This window comes from Podarcis liolepis, assembly GCF_965112155.1.
Source record: "Podarcis liolepis genome assembly, chromosome: 12".
Classification (NCBI taxonomy): Eukaryota; Metazoa; Chordata; class Lepidosauria; order Squamata; family Lacertidae; genus Podarcis; species Podarcis liolepis.
This window is the reverse complement of record NC_139563.1, coordinates 53,143,382-53,160,866: the sequence shown is the minus strand read 5'-3', so window position 1 is coordinate 53,160,866 and position 17,485 is coordinate 53,143,382. Positions and strand designations below refer to the sequence as shown.

Below are 17,485 nucleotides of genomic sequence, written 5' to 3'. Positions count from 1 at the left end.
GACTGCTTTTATGAATGATTACTATGCTTATTTTGCAAACATTTAAGGTTTAACGTAACTTTCACAAGCTGTCCTTCCTACATTTCATGACCATTTAATAGTAATAAAAACCCCCACAGGTGCATATATACACAACACCCCCCTGCAATTCATGCCATAATGAATTAAGTATTTTAGTGTCACAAGCCTAATTGTTGGTTTAGTTCATGGGTAGACAAAGTAAGGCCCGGGGGCTGGATCTGGCCCAATCGCCTTCTAAATCCTGCCCACGGACGGTCCGGGAATCAGTGTATTTTTACATGAGTAGAATGTGTCCTTTTATTTAAAATGCATCTCTGGGTTATTTGTGGGGCCTGCCTGGTGTTTTTACATGGGTAGAATGTGTGCTTTTATTTCAAGTGCATCTCTGGGTTATTTGTGGGGCATAGGAATTCATTCATTCCCCCCCCCCAATATAGTCCGGCCCCCCACAAGGTCTGAGTGACAGTGGACTGGCCCCCTGCTGAAAAAGTTTACTGACCCCTGTTTAGCTCCTACATGCTAGCACAGGTTTCCCTCTAAACATTCTTTGTGAGAAACATGAAGGCTGCTTGATAAGGACTTAGGCTGAGAAGCAAGGGACACACAGGGTGCTTTTTGGCCCGCCTTGCACTGCAATCCATGATGCCCCTGAATATCAGCTCCTATTGGCCAATAGACAGACTGTAGAGGACGCTATCAGAAGACAAAACTGGCAAAAACAAACAAACCCATCCTTCCTAGCGCATGGGGTTAGTTCCCAGCCTGTATGTCCCGTTTCATTCTTTATGAAATATTATAAAGGGTAAAGGGACCCCTGACCATTAGGTCCAGTCATAACCGATTCTGGGGTTGCAGCGCTCATCTCGCTTTATTGGCCAAGGGAGCCGGCATACAGCTTCCGGGTCATGTGGCCAGCATGACTAAGCTGCTTCTGGTGAACCAGAGCAGCGCACGGAAACACCGTTTACCTTCCCGCCGGAGCGGTACCTATTTCTCTACTTGCACTTTGACGTGCTTTCGAATTGCTAGGTTGGCAGGAGCAGGGACCGAGCAACGGGAGCTCACCCCGTCGTGGGGATTTGAACCACGACCTTCTGATCGGCAAGTCCTAGGCTCTGTGGTTTAACCCACAGCGCCACCCGCATCCCTATGAAATATTATAATCATCAACATTTTCAAAAGTGAATGTACCACAGCTTCCATGAATACAATGGACATTTCTCTCTCCTGTAACAAGGCATTAACCGCTTCCTTAATCAATCCTGCTAAATTTAATCAGCCAGTATGGGCAAGGGTGAAGAGGGCATCTGGTAAGCCTGAGTCCAGCAACTGTCTTATCCACCTCATCAGGGCCCAGCAACTGAAACTGATCCCACAGTCTGAACATCTCCCCCAGATATGTGCTCTTAACCTAATGCCACAATATTAACAGCTTTGCGATGTTACAAAATTATATTACTATAATATATTGTATGCTGGTGTGTGCAGGGGGTAGAAGCCACTGTAAAATAATGTACCCATATCATGAAAGAAAGGATTAATACATGAGCTAACATTGTTGTCATCAGTGCAGACAAACATTAGCACACACACGTACACCGAAAGTATGAAAGTAATTTTGTTTGATAAACTATGTGCCTTGAAATTACAGAGAGGAAGAAAGAACTCAGTAGTTTGGATTGTAAATCACATTGGTGAACAATATAATAGCATACAAGGTAAATACAGTTTTGGGACATGTTTTAAAAAGGCAGTATGTAACAGCTTCCCTGGTTGGGTCCCATTTGGAGCTCTGGGTCAGAGAACTGTCTTTAAAATAAAGATTAGCTGAATGCTTTAATCACCCCATATATAATTTAAAGGTTGTGCATTCCAGAGTCTTCACCATTAAAATACACTAACCTCTCACATACTATTCACAATTTGGATCCTTGCTATGTTCTGAACCCAAACTATTTGTTGCCTTTGTTGAACAACTGTTCGTTGAAAACAAGCTATTACTATAGGCAGCACTAAAACCAAAGTCTGATTAGAGTCACCAGCAGGCACTATGTAGAAACTGTGTTTAAATGACTGATCATCTAAAGATAGCAGGTGTAGATCACTGCTACATGGTGGCTACATGACGCTCGTAGATTGAGTACTGATATTCTTGGCTCAATTATTATTAAAGGCTTTATTCCAGAATTCACTGCAGCCCCCAAACAGATCTGGTTACAGATTACACAGTTCAGAAGTCACAACAGAGCTCTATGATACATGCTAAGCAGAAGCTAAGATGATGTCCCAACACTTGACACATCCCCTGAACACCCCTTTTGAAGAGTTGGACGGGCGCAGTCATTCACGCACTTGCCTTCCCAATCACTCTTATGAGTAGGTTGGTTCTACTTGTGCTAGAGCAGCCATCACCACATCTTTGGCTATGGAGGCAGATCCTGAAGCTGAGACTCCAATACTTTGGCCACCTCATGAGAAGAGAAGACTCCCTGGAAAAGACCCTGATGCTGGGAAAGACTGAGGGCACAAGGAGAAGGGGACGACAGAGGACGAGGTGGTTGGACAGTGTTCTCGAAGCTACCAACATGAATTTGACGAAACTGCGGGACGCAATGGAAGACAGGCGTGGTCCATGGGGTCATGAAGAGTCGGACACGACTAAACAACAACAAACTTTAGACTGGATTTCATAAACCTGTTACGGTCTACCCAGGGAAGTTTTAGGCTGATTGTAGAAAAAATACCCCATTATCTGTTGGCAGCAAGTTATTAAGTAGGGAAAGGACAGGCATACATACAGGGGGCTACACTCTCTTGTCACTGGATTCCAGCAGCACAGGACTCAGGGTGGAGGCTGTCACATGCATTTTGTAAGTACTGAGTTTAATAATTTAGTTAGTTCTACTAGGAAGAGGCAAAGGTGTAACCATTTCAGCAACTACAGTCCAAATTCTTAGATCAGTTACTTTGTACTGAAGATACAAGTGCTTTTATGCAGGAACAAAAATTAAAAATAGGATGCACAAAACCCACACAGCATGGTCCTTTCCTCTTCTGGAATTATATTTCTAGTTTGCAGATCCCATTCTTCTAGTTCTGTGCTAAAATGTCATGCCAAGAGCGGAATCTCCCAGATGAAGCTAACTGGCTTATTTTGGCATGAATTTACTAATTTACTTTGGCATGAGTTTTCATAAGCAGAAGCCTACTTAATTAGATGTATGAAGTTGAATGGAAATGCAGTGAGTTCATACTCACAAGATAAACCTTGTTAAAGCAAAAATTACCTGCTTACCTGGAAGTAAGCATCAATGGATGTTACTTTCGAGTAACCATGTGCAAGGTCACACTGCAGAACACCAATTGTATTATAATACTGCATACCCAAATGGCTACACAATTATATTACTAAAATATTTTAGACCAATTTCTCAGTCATGGTTAAACCATCAGGAAATGTTACATTTGCACTAGGCGCAAGTGAGCTAACTCTGAAAGATGGTGAATGAGAAGTGTTCCATGTAAGTGAAATTGCTCTCTAGGCACCTCTCTATTTAAAGCCTGAAAACCATGAAAAAACTGATAAATCTTTTGGCTTCCACATCAAGTCTTAGTGGAAATAACACAAAAAAGACAGAGTTCACAAGTGCCAACTGTGGTTAATTCTGTTTCTGTCTGATAGAAAATAAAAATTACAAATATTTTCATTTACTGGGTTTGGGGAGGGGGGAAAGCTTCATTTTCTTCTGCATGTTGTTCTGTGCAAAACAGCACATAATGTATATGACAGGGAAGCTGAATTCAAAAAGTACCCTTCACATTATATCAACCCAGTGAAATTGATTGTAGGGCAACAGAAGGTAAAAATATAAATGCCAAGACAATAATTTGTATTATTTGGTTTGAAGATAAGAATATGGTTTTAAGAGATAAAAACATTAAATTAAAAATAGGCAAACAAAATTGTAAGCAAAATCTAAGTTGTCCGAAGGTCTCTGGATCAGGGATGGGGCAAATTTTGTCAACGGTATTAAAGAGGAGATTGCTTTGTCTATGCTTAAGAAATGGCTACTGTCTCCTAAAGGTCTACTGTGATGGCAGGGCAGATAGGACTAGACACTCTTGCCACTTTGTGTCAGCTTTAAGCTTCAAAACTAAGCTTCCCTATCTAATTAACACCATCAAAGGTCAACTGTGACTGTAGACACAAATTAATTATTTTGGTGTTAAGAAAGATTTCTCTATCACTAACCTGCTTGGATAAACAACAGAAGGCATGACAGCTCCACAGCAACCTACCCCCCCAATATGCTAAAATCCTTTACCGAAGGAATGCAAAACTGTGTTGTTGCATATGAAAACATACAAATAAAGGATGCTTAACCATACAAATTAAACTCTGAATCAATCATATGTCAAATAAATGTCCAGAAAACAAGAAGCCATGTTTCTGATTTAAGCAGATACCCATGTGATAGGATGCTATTTGTGTTAGGCAGAAGATAAAAATTCTCTACAGCTTAAAGCATACAGAATGTTATAAAAAGCCATTCTACACCAAATAAAATCCTACTACAACATACAGCCAACCTCATGATGTAAAACTGAATAAAGAGTAAAATACAAATCACTGGAATCCCCTCTCCGACCACAGTGCCACTCAACTGCATGGGGTAAATCTGAACACAAGCTAGAAGCCATTCTGAAAACATTGATGGAATGTCAAAAGCATCCCCTTACAAACCAGAAACGCCCTTCTCTTTAAATTACATTCAGATTTCTCTGGTACTATAACTTCTGTATGGAATTATTGCAGCATCCAAGTGGGGGAGTTATTTTATTATTTTGGGGTTTTTTGCTCCAATTTCAGGTTTTCAGTTTAGCACATCACACCACTTATATATGATGTCCTGGAATGTGACATTGCATATTGTGGGATATATGTATAAAGGGGCCACAGAAGGGCAAGTACTAAAATTGCACCTCTTGTCTGAAGGCATCAAACAGATTTCCCCATGTTGTTAGTAGAAAACGTCTCAAAGCATTACATTAAGAGAAGGCCAAGCAGATTGTATGATTTATTAAAAAAACCTACAAGTTTAACCATTCAGAACCATTCCACTCCAGATATCTGAAGTCCCAGCCTTTTTCAGATCCAGTTCACCTGGCTTCTAGAGCAACAGTGGACAAAAGAACTGAACTTTTTACAACCAAATGAACCACAGTAAAACCTGTGACACTGTGCACATAGGTTATAGGTAGGTTATAGGTAGATATACAGTGTGCACATTAGCATAATTTCTGATGACCTTTTTCATGCGTCATATTTTTATGGGTGCATGTGAAACACAGAGGAGAGTGCCTTCTCTGAAACAAACCCACAGCTATGGAATTTCACTGGATTTGCATCAAATCTCAACATTGCAGGCTTTTTAGAAGGCCTAAAGATCTACCTTTTTCTGTTGGACTTGCAGGCGTGATACTTGTTAGCTGAGTGATGGTCCGAATTATTTTTTTTGACCAGCTAAGTTAAAAAATATATGTATTTGGTAGTTCAAAGTTTAAAATTTTTGTATTACTGTTCTTGTTATCTTTAGCAGTTTTTGACTGTAAGATGCTCTAGATAGGCATTTGCCCAGATAAGCGGCATAATATTCTGCATAGATATTTGCTTCACAGACCGCAGAATCAGTGTGCCAGCCCAGGCAGTATGTCTATGTGAACTCATTGAGGGATTATAATCGTGCTTAGGTTCCAGGACAAGGGATTCTCTCTACAGGACTCCACACTCCTCATCATGAAGGTGGAGACTGATAAATGTAGTCAGGCCAAGGGATAAAAGGGTTCTGTTGAGAAGAAGCACTCTCAAACAAGTGGTCTGTTCCCTGGGCTCTCTCCAGGGTCCTGAAAAACCTGTTATTGGTCTTGTTGTCTTCAGGCATCCTATCCATGCTGATTGCAGCCTGAAGATGAAACATGCTCGCTGGACATTAATATTCAATATCTAAAATAACTCCCATGTTTGAGGCATTTGTAATAAGTGAAGAGCACTAATCTACTATATATGTTGAAGTCTAACTCCGTCAGATATCTGATTATTTGCACCTCATCAGGCACTGCTGATCACTATGCCATGTGACCAAGGAATGTCACTACGGCTTCTCAGCGAATAACCTTCACTAACCCACCCAGGCTGGCCATTGACTGTTCCTAGACAGCAAGAAATATAACATGACTTCCAATCTCAGTGGAAATTTGCTTGAGCAACAAGGCCTGCCTGAGCTCTTGAATATTGTGTGTTTCTGGGTCCGGCTCTTTCACCCTGACTTCTAGCTTGTTCTCAAGTCCTGCCTTTTGATTTGCCCTTTGATCTCAATTGCTGTTTAATCCTGACTGCTCTTCAATCCCAACTCCTGGCTCCTAGCTCCTCCTAGAATGCTGCTCACACCCCAGCACCTTGTTTAAGGACTAAATCAGAGTATGTTCAGGTAAGGATACACTGTCACTCCTTGGATGCAAAGGATGACGACCTGAATTACCAGTACTTTGTGAATACTTTGTGGGCTGATGTCAATCCAAACTACTTCCACATCAACCTGCCTGTGCACACTGGTTTTCTTCAGAGACCCTCTTCCAGCTGCCCCCATTCACAGGGAGGCTCTTCTGTTGCCTTATTTGCTATTCTTCAGGAGCTTAGAGAAGACCATTTTATTTTCTAGGTTAGGGACAAACCCTACCAATAATAATTAATTACCTATATTCCCTTCCTGAAACCTGATTAGATCAGTGAGAAGAGTAAGGGAAGCAGCTTTTTTAAAAAGGAAAGTATCAAGGCCATCTTAAATACGGAATGTAGAATTCCAGGGAGGTCTGCAAGAAACAAATACTGCGTCCAAAAGACAGGAAGCTCATCCTTGCCAATGAGTTCAACAGTTGACCCTGTCATTTTACCAAAAAGAGGTGCTGTCTCCAGATGAAGGAACTGACCTTGGTACTCATGGGACAGAACAGACATCTTTAGGAAATGGTTTGATATGTCAAAGTTGACTCAAAACATTTGGATGCATCAGGATGAAATTCCAAATGGCACCCTCTCCAAATAAGCTAACGTAAATGAGAATATTCTGCTCTTTAACAGCAGCCCGGATCTATTGCATGAAGCAGTCTATTGCAGTTTACGTAATGACAGGGCCACCCTGATACAGAGACACTTAACCCAAAGAAAAATTCCAGCTGGAAAGACTAATTTGTATGCTAAAAATATAGTAGAATTTTATTTAGTATGGATCAGTAAGACACTTGAAAAATATGTCTTTTCCCCTGCCACTCCCCACCTTAAATCAAAACAAAAGCAAAAAAGTTAGTTGAAAGAAAAAAATAAAACTGTTAACAGAACATGCTGGGAAACGCATAACTATAGATTTAATACTTGTCCACATTTTTACAAAACCTAGTAGATTCTTACCAGCTCTTGAGTATCCTGTGTTAATGGCAAAAATGTAGCTTGTAGAATAGAAACTTGGTCAGCACTCAGTTTCTGCCACAGGCTAATCAGCAGAATTACAAGTTGGGTGGCACTTTTTAACTTTGTGAACGCCTGGAACATATTGGCTTCATTTTTTCCAGCTGCATCTGCTAGAGCTATTACCTGCAAGAATTACAAACTTCTGTTAGGTATACTTTTACTATTTTGAAGCACTCACTGCTAACATTACATTTGGCTAACTCTGAGTTTTCTTTAGAAGAACCTGATGAACTTTGCTTTCCAAAAACATAAGCCAGATAGAGTTTTGAGTTATTATTTGCCATCTTCTTGTAAGTGAGATAGAATTTAAAATCCATATGGTACTGTGATTAATCTATTAGTACAATCAACATACAAGACAACCTGCATTGTCTAGATGTATACAATATAGTATGGTATCCCTAAGATTGATCTTCAGTACATTATGTAACATAATAGCCTTTAACAAATTGTAAACACTCGTTTTAAATACCACCTCTGATGGTAATCCCTGTGTAAACAGTATCCCCTCTGGAGTAATTTCCACGGCATGTCATTTATTTGTCAATTAGGTTATCATCTCAATTTCTTCTGCACAGAAAGAATTAATCCTGTTTATCATAACATTTTCACTAAGTCTATTTATACACATATTGGTTTATACAAAACCGTAGATATTTTTGGCATTTCATCAGTTCACTGATGTTTATAGCACAAGAATGGCTACTGGCATGCAAAGATTTTGAAAAGGAAATTTAAGGTGTGCTGAAGCAAAACGCCAGCTCTTTTCTTTTTATAAAACTGGCAGACTGTTTTATCCCATTCATATACTCAGGAAATCAGTGGAAGAACGCAATCGGAAAGAGAACCAAGGGAAGGGGGACTTTAATCATTGAAAATGTTCTTGTTCTGGTTCCACTTCCTAGACATGGCTATGAGCTAAAACTGAAACACAAAACCTACTGTTGTTTATCTTACAGGAAGGTTATAGACTATGGCACTCCATGTGTGCAACATATTGATTATTGAGGTGCAATGTTTAGAAAGCAATTTAGTTAACAATTTTTATGGAGTGAAATGAGACTGTTAACATCTTGAGCCTCCCCACCCATTTTGTTGCAATCTGCCCACTGGCAGCCAGCAGATCCAGCCCGTATTTGGAGTAGGAGTGTTTCTCTCACCAGGAAGTAGGGTTGGTTTTTTCATTCCTATTTCTAACTTGGTGGACACCTCAAGGAAAGTTCCTTGCCCCCAAGGGAGCAGATGGACAGCAGATATAGAAGAGATGAATGCAAAAAGTTCTGCCTCCTTAAGTCCTGCTTTCATTTCTGTCTGCCCATTAACAAAATAAAAAAATTCCTTCCAGTAGCACCTTAAAGACCAAATAAGTTAGTTCTTGGTATGAGCTTTCGTGTGCATGCACACTTCTTCAGATACACTGAAACAGAAGTTGCCAGATCATTCTATATAGTGAGAAGGTGGGGAGGGGTATTACTCAGAAGGGTGATGGGAATGGGAGATTGGCAGATAGCTGAGATATAGAAGGATCTGGCAACTTCTGTTTCAGTGTATCTGAAGAAGTGTGCATGCACACGAAAGCTCATACCAAGAACTAACTTAGTTGGTCTTTAAGGTGCTACTGGAAGGAATTTTTTTATTTTGACTATGGCAGACCAACACGGCTACCTATCTGTAACTGCCCATTAACAGTCAGCAGCTTTTCAGAGCCCCTGAATCTGGGTTGCAATTATTTTCTTCTCCTGCAAGTGGTGTCATGTGCTCAGTCCTCATCTGATATGTTTGTTGGCTGTGTGGTGGTGATGAGCATTATTTAGCCCTAGATAATGACCAGAGGCAAGAGAGTCCCAAATGGCAAGCCTCTTTAGGGTTGTACTGTGGTGCGTGCAGGAAATTTGTGGTGTTATTAGGACTGTTGCTGTGCATGGTCCATTGATTGTTAGGTCCGGTTTTGGAGCTAAAACTGGGCATGACCAAAGAGAGAGTGCATTTCTGGGCGAAGGAACGGTGTGGCACAATGATATAATGGAACTGGAGTGTTGGAAGGGACCGCAAGGGTCATCTAGTCCAACCCCCCACAATATCAGGTTATTTTGCTTCCCCTAGCTTGGAACGCAATGAGATCAGACCAGGCAGTTAGCTGCTAGCTATTTTGCCAGTTGGTGTGTGTTGGCTGAACTCTTAAAACCTGTACCACTAGTATACTACCGTAATTCTTTTGGCGGAGCTCTTAAACCCATACTACCCTCTAGTGGAGATACAGAGTTTGTTTGTTTGTTTCATTTTACTACCTTTCTACCTTAACTGTCCTTGGTAGAAGCTGGTAGGCTTCTCAGTGCTGGGGGACGGACGGACACTTGTCTGTTTTTATTATATTGCTTGTTTGTCTTTCGGAATTGCATATTATTTTTTGGTTGGTTTTAACTGTTGCCAGTCTCCCACAGTGGTGCATAGACACCAAAAGAACAGGGTACACATTTTTACAGAAAATAAAATTGAGCGGATAGGAGCTGTCAATGAATGGGGCAGCCATGAACATTTCCTTTGTCATGGATGGATTAACAGATTAAGCTTGAAGCTGAAGCTCCTTCGAACTTCTACAGCAGGGGTCAGAAAGGTTTATCTTGCCTGGGCCGGATCGGTCCCGCGGAGATCCCTGCGTGGGCTGGATCGCGCGCGCCTGCAATTTTCAGCATCTGCGCATGCGCGGATGCAATTTCCGGTGCCGCGGAAGCAAGTCCCCGCGCCACGCTGCGCCAGTTTAGTGCAGCACATTAGGGGGCGGCTCAGTTCGGGGGCGGCTCGGGGGCCAGTCAAACGACCTCTGTGGGCCACTTCCGACCCATGGGCCTTAGGTTGCTGACCCCTGTTCTACAGGTAAGGAGGAACAATTAAGATGGCCCCGTCAAAACTGATTTGCTGAATGGCCCTACAGGAGTATTTGACTGTAAACCAGCAGCTAACACAATTTGTTTGTTTATTTGTTTAAGAGACTATACCTCTGTTTGGCAAATATTAAATATTAATTTAACAGCAATGTAAATATCCAGGTATCCGCTGTGGGTTAAACCACAGAGCCTAGGACTTGCTGATCGGAAGGTCAGCAGTTCGAATCCCCACAGTGGGGTGAGCTCCCGTTGCTCGGTCCCTGCTCCTGCCAACCTAGCAGTTCGAAAGCATGTCAAAGTGAAGGAAGATAAATAGGTACAGCTCCGGTGGGAAGGTAAACAGCGTTTCTGTGCGCAGCTCTGGTTCGCCAGAAGTGGCTTCGTCATGCTGGCCACATGACTGTACGCCGGCTCCCTCAGCCAATAAAAGGAGATGAGCACCGCAACCCCAGAGTCAGCCACGACTGAACCTAATGGTCAGGGGTCCCTTTACCTTTAATTACTTATACTAAAATTTATATCTTGCTTTTTCCCTCCAAAGTAAAAAAACAAACCTAACAATAAAATTAACAAGAATCCCATTAAAACTACTAAATGAACATGAGCACTGTTTGCTTCCACAGATGCTTCATAAAGGAGTGTGCATGTTCCCACTGTATTCACAAATTACTGAAGAGGTAAATATATACTTAAGCAACAAAGAAATCTTGATAAGCATTACGAAAAACTATTCCTTCCAAATAAAATAAAGAGCATAAGAGCTCTACGTCCAAATACTGTATGTACTCAAGCCAAATAGTGAGGTAGAGCCTCAGCAAATTGCGCTAAAGGGGAAGGAAGTCTCCAACTCATAAAAATCAGAGCAAAATCAATCCCAAACTTGTAAATGTGCCAGAATTACTCATGTAAATGAATTCTACAGTAAATGAACACAGTTGCATCAAAGTATTGTAATTCTGCTGTTTAGTATTCATGAGTGTTTCACATACATGATGTCAATAATCTTTACAACACTCCTGCAAGGTAGGTCACAGTTGTTTAGCTGAGAAACAGTGTCTTGCTTAGGGTTATCTAGTGCAGGCATCCCCAAACTCGGCCCTCCAGATGTTTTGGGACTACAATTCCCATCATCCTTGACCACTGGTCCTGTTAGCTAGGGATGATGGGAGTTGTAGTCCCAAAACATCTGGAGGGCCGAGTTTGGGGATGCCTGAGCTAGTGAATCAATGTGATACAGTATTTGAACATCAGTATTTGAACAAAGAATGGTGTCTAACTTTCATTGTGATTTCTCTTACATTTGGTTTTATACGATGTTAATCATATGCAGAGAAGACGCATTGAAATTAATGGACATGACTAACTTAGGCCCATTAATTTCAGTGGGTCAACTCTAAGTAAAACTACTTGGAAAGTAAAACAAACCAATATTCCTGCATTTTTCTTCTCCTTCCCCTTAAAATTTGATATAGAGGTCAAGCTCAAGAGGAGAACTGTGTACCTGGAGGTGTCAGATGCTCACACCCATGTCCAATGTATGTGATGTGGCTCAGCCCAGGAGAGTAAGACTTACACCTGGTGAATTTTATCTTATTTATATACCAATGTTCAGAATAATTATCCAGAGACTTTTACAACGTAATTTAAAACAAAGCCCTGCTGTACAACTAGGCAATGACTTTCCCAATATTTGTGAAGTAAATATGTAAAGGATCACTGCTTTTAATTTGCCCCAAATTAACATTTAGGAATTATTGCTTTATAAACAATTATCCCCAACGTTTTTCTCCTGCAATTTACATGAATAACTCTACAGCTTGAAACTTCTGTACAATTTCACAAGAACAATGCAGATGTCCGTTCCTTGGCCCAGGCTTTTCTTTTTCTCTGTTTCAGTCATAAGGCAGCTTTTATAACAAGAAAGTGTAACATCTGACTTTGCTCTAGCTATGATGGTTGTTGCACAGTGTCCATCAATCCAAACAACAGGACTTATGTTGTCTACTCATTGAATTTCCTTTGTTTTACCTTAAATTGCAAAAGCGTTTAAATGAAAGAAAGAACTGAAAATGTTTCTCAAGAGTAATCTATGAGGGGAACATTGTCAGCAATACAAAGATCAAAGAGACAGTGAAACAGGCAGCCTATTTGGGCCTTTTTTTAAGCCAATCAAAATTTACTTGCCATTTATAACTTTTTTGTATATACTTTTCTGGCTGACCAAATTCTCAACTTGCCCATATAAACTTGTCTACAGTAAAGCAGATGCCAGCATGTTTTATTTTATATATATATATATATATATATATATATATATATCTCAAAGGGGAGACCCTTATAAAATAAATAAATAAACGGAGACACAATTCAAGAAAAAAATTGCCCTCTTCATCAAGGTTATGCATTAAATTGGCCTATTAACATTTCACATTGCTGCTGGCATGGCTTAACTTCAGAAGTTTTTTTTATATATAAAACCCCTGAGGACTTCATCAACTTCACCCCCTAATACTAACACCAACAATGTTTGATCCAAAAATGCTCAGTATATTAAACTTTTTTTGACCTCTTGATGTCTAGATCAAATTATGGATATATTTGAAAATTCTGTTCGGAATTCTGGCTTGCATGCTATATTTTCCTTAACCTTGCAGATATTATATTGATATTTCAGAAGTTGAAAAATGAAAGAGGAATTAGCCCAGTTGGAATCTTGATTCTGCGTAAAGAAGGATGAATGGAAGCCCTCCTTCACACAGTGCCTAGTTTTGTTCATTTATATATTTATTATTTTACAACGGTGGCTTTGGTGAGCCTGTGTGAAAAGAGCTTTTAAACCCTCTCCCTTGCTTGGGGAGCAAGGCCACTCTTTCTCCCATTCCTCACCTGCCAGCTGCAAGGTGGCGCCAAGGGTTTGGGTATACATGATTTTCATTTATACGTGGAACCCTTGGAACCAAACCTCTGCGTAAGATGTGATCGTACTGTACTGCTGAATTGCAACAGTCTTTAAGCAACACACAGCAAACTCAACAAATACAATAGAGGTAAAATCAATTACAGTGGCACCTCGGGTTACATACGCTTCAGGTTATATACGCCTCAGGTTACAGACTCCGCTAACCCAGAAATAATGCTTCAGGTTAAGAACTTTGCTTCAGGATGAGAACAGAAATCATGCTCCAGTAGTGCGGCGGCAGCAGGAGGCCCCATTAGCTAAAGTGGTGCTTCAGGTTAAGAACAGTTTCAGGTTAAGAACGGACCTCTGGTGTAAAATTAATGAATGTTAGAAAGATGTTGGATAGAAATTAAGCGGTTTCCAGCTGTAATGCTTTAGGAGATAGGAAAAAAGGATTATAAATGGGTAAAAGTTTTATGGTAAGGATTTGCTGAACTAACAAACTGAAATGGAATACAATGAAGGGAAGTATGAGGAGGTCGGGGGAAATAAGGCTATGGAAGTTATGTTATCAAAAATTAATGTGTGTTTTTAACTGCTTATTATTTTGTATGTTTATTTTTCATTTTTTCTTATATTTATTTTTTCCCCCAATAAATATCTTTAAAAAAAAAAAAAGAACGGACCTCTGGAACGAATTAAGTACTTAACCTGAGGTATCACTGTAGAAGCTAACTAAAAAAATCAGAACTATAGCTTCTGGACCAGGTGCAAGGGTACAGCACACTGGTATAATAGAGTGTTGAGGTTAGCAATGCATAAGTCATAGTGGCCAGAATGTCCCCTCGGTTGGTGTGCCAGCCATGGCTGGTAAAAGGCACCCTAGTCCTAGCCTGAGGCCTCCTGAGCCTCCAGTGACAAAAATGGATCCAGGAGCACCCCTAAACCTGTTCTTTCAGAGGGAGAGGAACCTAATACAGAATAGGTGACTGGTCAGCGTCTCAAAGACATGGAACCACCCACCCTTTGTCCTCCCAGGGTCCAAGCTTAGTTTATTGGACCTCAACAATCCAGCCGTCCATTGTGCCCAGACAATGGTCCAGATTATTACACAGAGCTGCACGTAATCGGCACACTTTTCCCCCAAACTCCTACTGACCTCTCCCAATGGCTTCATACAGGTGTTGAACAACCTATTCAACGAAGATTTACTCCGAGTAGACCAACTAAAATGAATAAGCATGTCTTTTCATTTCAATAGGTCTACTCTGACTATAATCAGAGTGTCCCAGAGCTACTTTTTGAACACGACCCTGTAGGCAGGAAAAAGAACCACTGTAAAACAGTGCACCCAGTACCCATTGCCTAGAGCCAAGTCCAGGAAGTTACCACGGTTAATGGTATCAAAATACACTGAGATGCAGCAGCAAATATGTACTCCCCTTTGTCCTGCTGTCAACTCGTGTCATCAGGGAAACCAAGGCTGATTCAGTCCTGAAATTGCGTCTGAACCCAGACTGAAACTAATCCAGATAATCTGTATCCTCTGGATCAGGGGTCAGCAAACTTTTTCAGTCCACTGTCCCTCAGACCTTGCGGGGGGCCGGACTATATTTTTTTTTGGGGGGGGGGGCGAACGAATTCCTATGCCCCACAAATAACCCAGAGATGCATTTTAAATAAAAGCACGCATAGTACTCATGTAAGAACATCCTGATTCCCGGACTGTCTGCGGGCCGGATTGAGAAGGAAATTGGCCCGGATCTGGCCCCCGGGCCTTAGTTTTCCTACCCATGCTCTGGATTATGTCTGAACAAAGAATGAGATTTCAGTTGGACTGATGTAAACAAAACATCAATACACAGCATGGCTTGCCTTATACAGGCTATGTGTTCCAAGTAGGGGGGAAATTTTAGAATTTTACTATATGTAACTCTCCTTATCAATGAAAAGACAATGTACGGTTTTTCTATTTCAACCACTCTATTTTTAGAGTTTCATTGGTTCTTTAACACTGCATAAAAAAAAAAAGGACAGTCAGACCACTCTACAAAATTAAGAACCTACTCAACTAACCCATTTGAACATATGGGAGCCATACCACTGGTGTTTTCATTATCTATAACATATTTTTCTCTCTCTGGTGACAGCAAAACTATCTGCTCACTATGCTGGCACATCTTCTTGGCCTCAGACAAGGAAGAATGATATCACTTAGGAGGAGGAGGAGGAGAAGATCCCACATAATCAGGCTGCAGCAAAGCAGTTTGTTTTGCTGGAAACAAATACTCCTTGAATACGGAGCACTTGACTGCAACAATAATCAAAGAACAAACTGAAGAGAAGGAAGATGGAGAATGTATACTCAACTCCAGGTTTATGGGTGTTTTGCTGACACCTTTTCTTTTTGCAATACAGTGGACGCTCGGGTTGCGAACAGGATCCGTGCGGGATGCACGTTTGCAACCCGCAGCGGCGCGTCTGCACATGCGCAGTGTAATGGGTATGAGTTACTCGTGCGTAAACTGCTGCCTTTCTCGGTTAATTTGCCTTGTTAAACCTTTCTGACTGCACAGCCCCTTCTCATCGTGGCTGCCTCAGTCACTGGCAGAATCCATCAGTGGGCGTTTCTTGAACCTCTTCCAACATAAAAGTTGTTTGACACCCAGTCTCCTCCTCCTCTCACTGCGCGGGAGTCTTCTGCGCAGGGAAGGCGTGGGTAGCGGAGGACCTGGGCTCTCCTCACTGATGTCCAGTGAAGAGTCCTGGAGCCCTCTCTCCAATTCTCCCGTCTGCCCCCCTTTATCCCTGGTGTTGCGCTGACTGGCTTCCCCCTCTACTGAGCTGTTTCTCCCCCTGCTGCTGGGTCCTTCGCCAGCATCACCTGGGAGCCTCCCCTTCGCCTCTCACTCCGATGTCAGTTCCCTGACACGCGGGTTGCCATTTGGCATTTCTGCGCATACGCGGCCACCAAAACCCGGAAGCAACCCGTTCCGGTACTTCCAGTTTTTGGCGGGTCCATAACCCAACAAAACGCAACCTGAAGCGTCTGTAACCCTAGCTATGTCTGTATTTATGTTGCCACATTTAATAAAGACATTTAAACTAGAGCAGAGGGCTACTTCATTCGTAGACAACATTATGTATTTCATAATGCTTTGCAAAGTATTTATCTGAACGTGAAAACGCTGTAAACTCCTTACGATACAATTCTTACCCTGTCCTACTGATTTATTCTCAGGTAAGTGGAATTGGTATGACAGCCTTAGTTAGATAAAACACACATCTGTGTATGCCTGCAACATAGGCAGCCACCTAGACCTGAGTTTTCTTTTTCCTCCATTGGCTTCCTTCTTGTAACCAGCCAAGCCTCCTAAGTTTTGAGTGCCAAATCCTCTTCACGCTAGGCTTATTTAAGTTTTCAACATATGTATGCAAACAAAGCAAATAGCACCAAAACCTATTCCCGCCGAGTCTCTGTTTCAAGAACCAGCAAGACTTTTAAGCAGATGAATTCCATGTTGTCTATGTGTAGTTTTAAAAAACATTAATTTGTATGACATGATTTGTAGCACTTCAGCAAAAGGCAAACAAACTATAAAGATAGCCATCTGTATATTTTAAATATATTTTTCAACCAATAACAATGTTATGTACACTCTGAAGACTTATGTATATTTTAGCCTTGTGATTGTGTCTCCCTCTGATACCCTAACATTCTGTGGCTCAACCGTTTTTAACATTCGGTAGATCCTAGACTCTCACATGTCTTCATTAGGTAATTTTGAGGTTATTCTGTTTTTAAATTCAACTAAGATACTTCCGTGAAGCTAAGGAATCCCCTCCCTATGTAGAAATCACTACCTTGGTTTTGGGTGGCCTTGTTTTGCTTCCAAACCTAAGTGATCACAGGATCACTGAAGTCTGGCATTACCAGGAATAATTGTAACTACTAAACAGAGGATTTTAAGGTTTCTCAGATAAGCTTTTATGTGTACGGTCATCATAAAAATAGGGGTGACCAGAAACTGCCTAGAATCAAGGGCAATTTTTTCAATATTGATTTTCCTTTCAAATATTTCTTTAATGCAAACTATTGATGCAAACTATTAATTTACTATTAGTAAATATTTCTGGTTTTTAATTATTGGGATG

The 17,485-nt window shown here is 41.0% G+C and overlaps 1 protein-coding gene across 5 annotated transcripts in view; it reads right to left on the bottom strand.

Moving 5' to 3' along the window:
* The window catches only part of BBS9 (Bardet-Biedl syndrome 9), a 222,502-nt gene that overhangs the window by 123,864 nt on the left and 81,153 nt on the right, over window positions 1–17,485 (bottom strand). For all 5 annotated transcript variants that reach the window (XM_083468777.1, XM_083468776.1, XM_083468774.1 and 2 more), the window contains one exon: window positions 7,487–7,669. In XM_083468777.1, coding sequence (XP_083324903.1) covers window positions 7,487–7,669 — 183 coding nt within the window. The remainder of the gene's footprint in view (window positions 1–7,486; window positions 7,670–17,485) is intronic.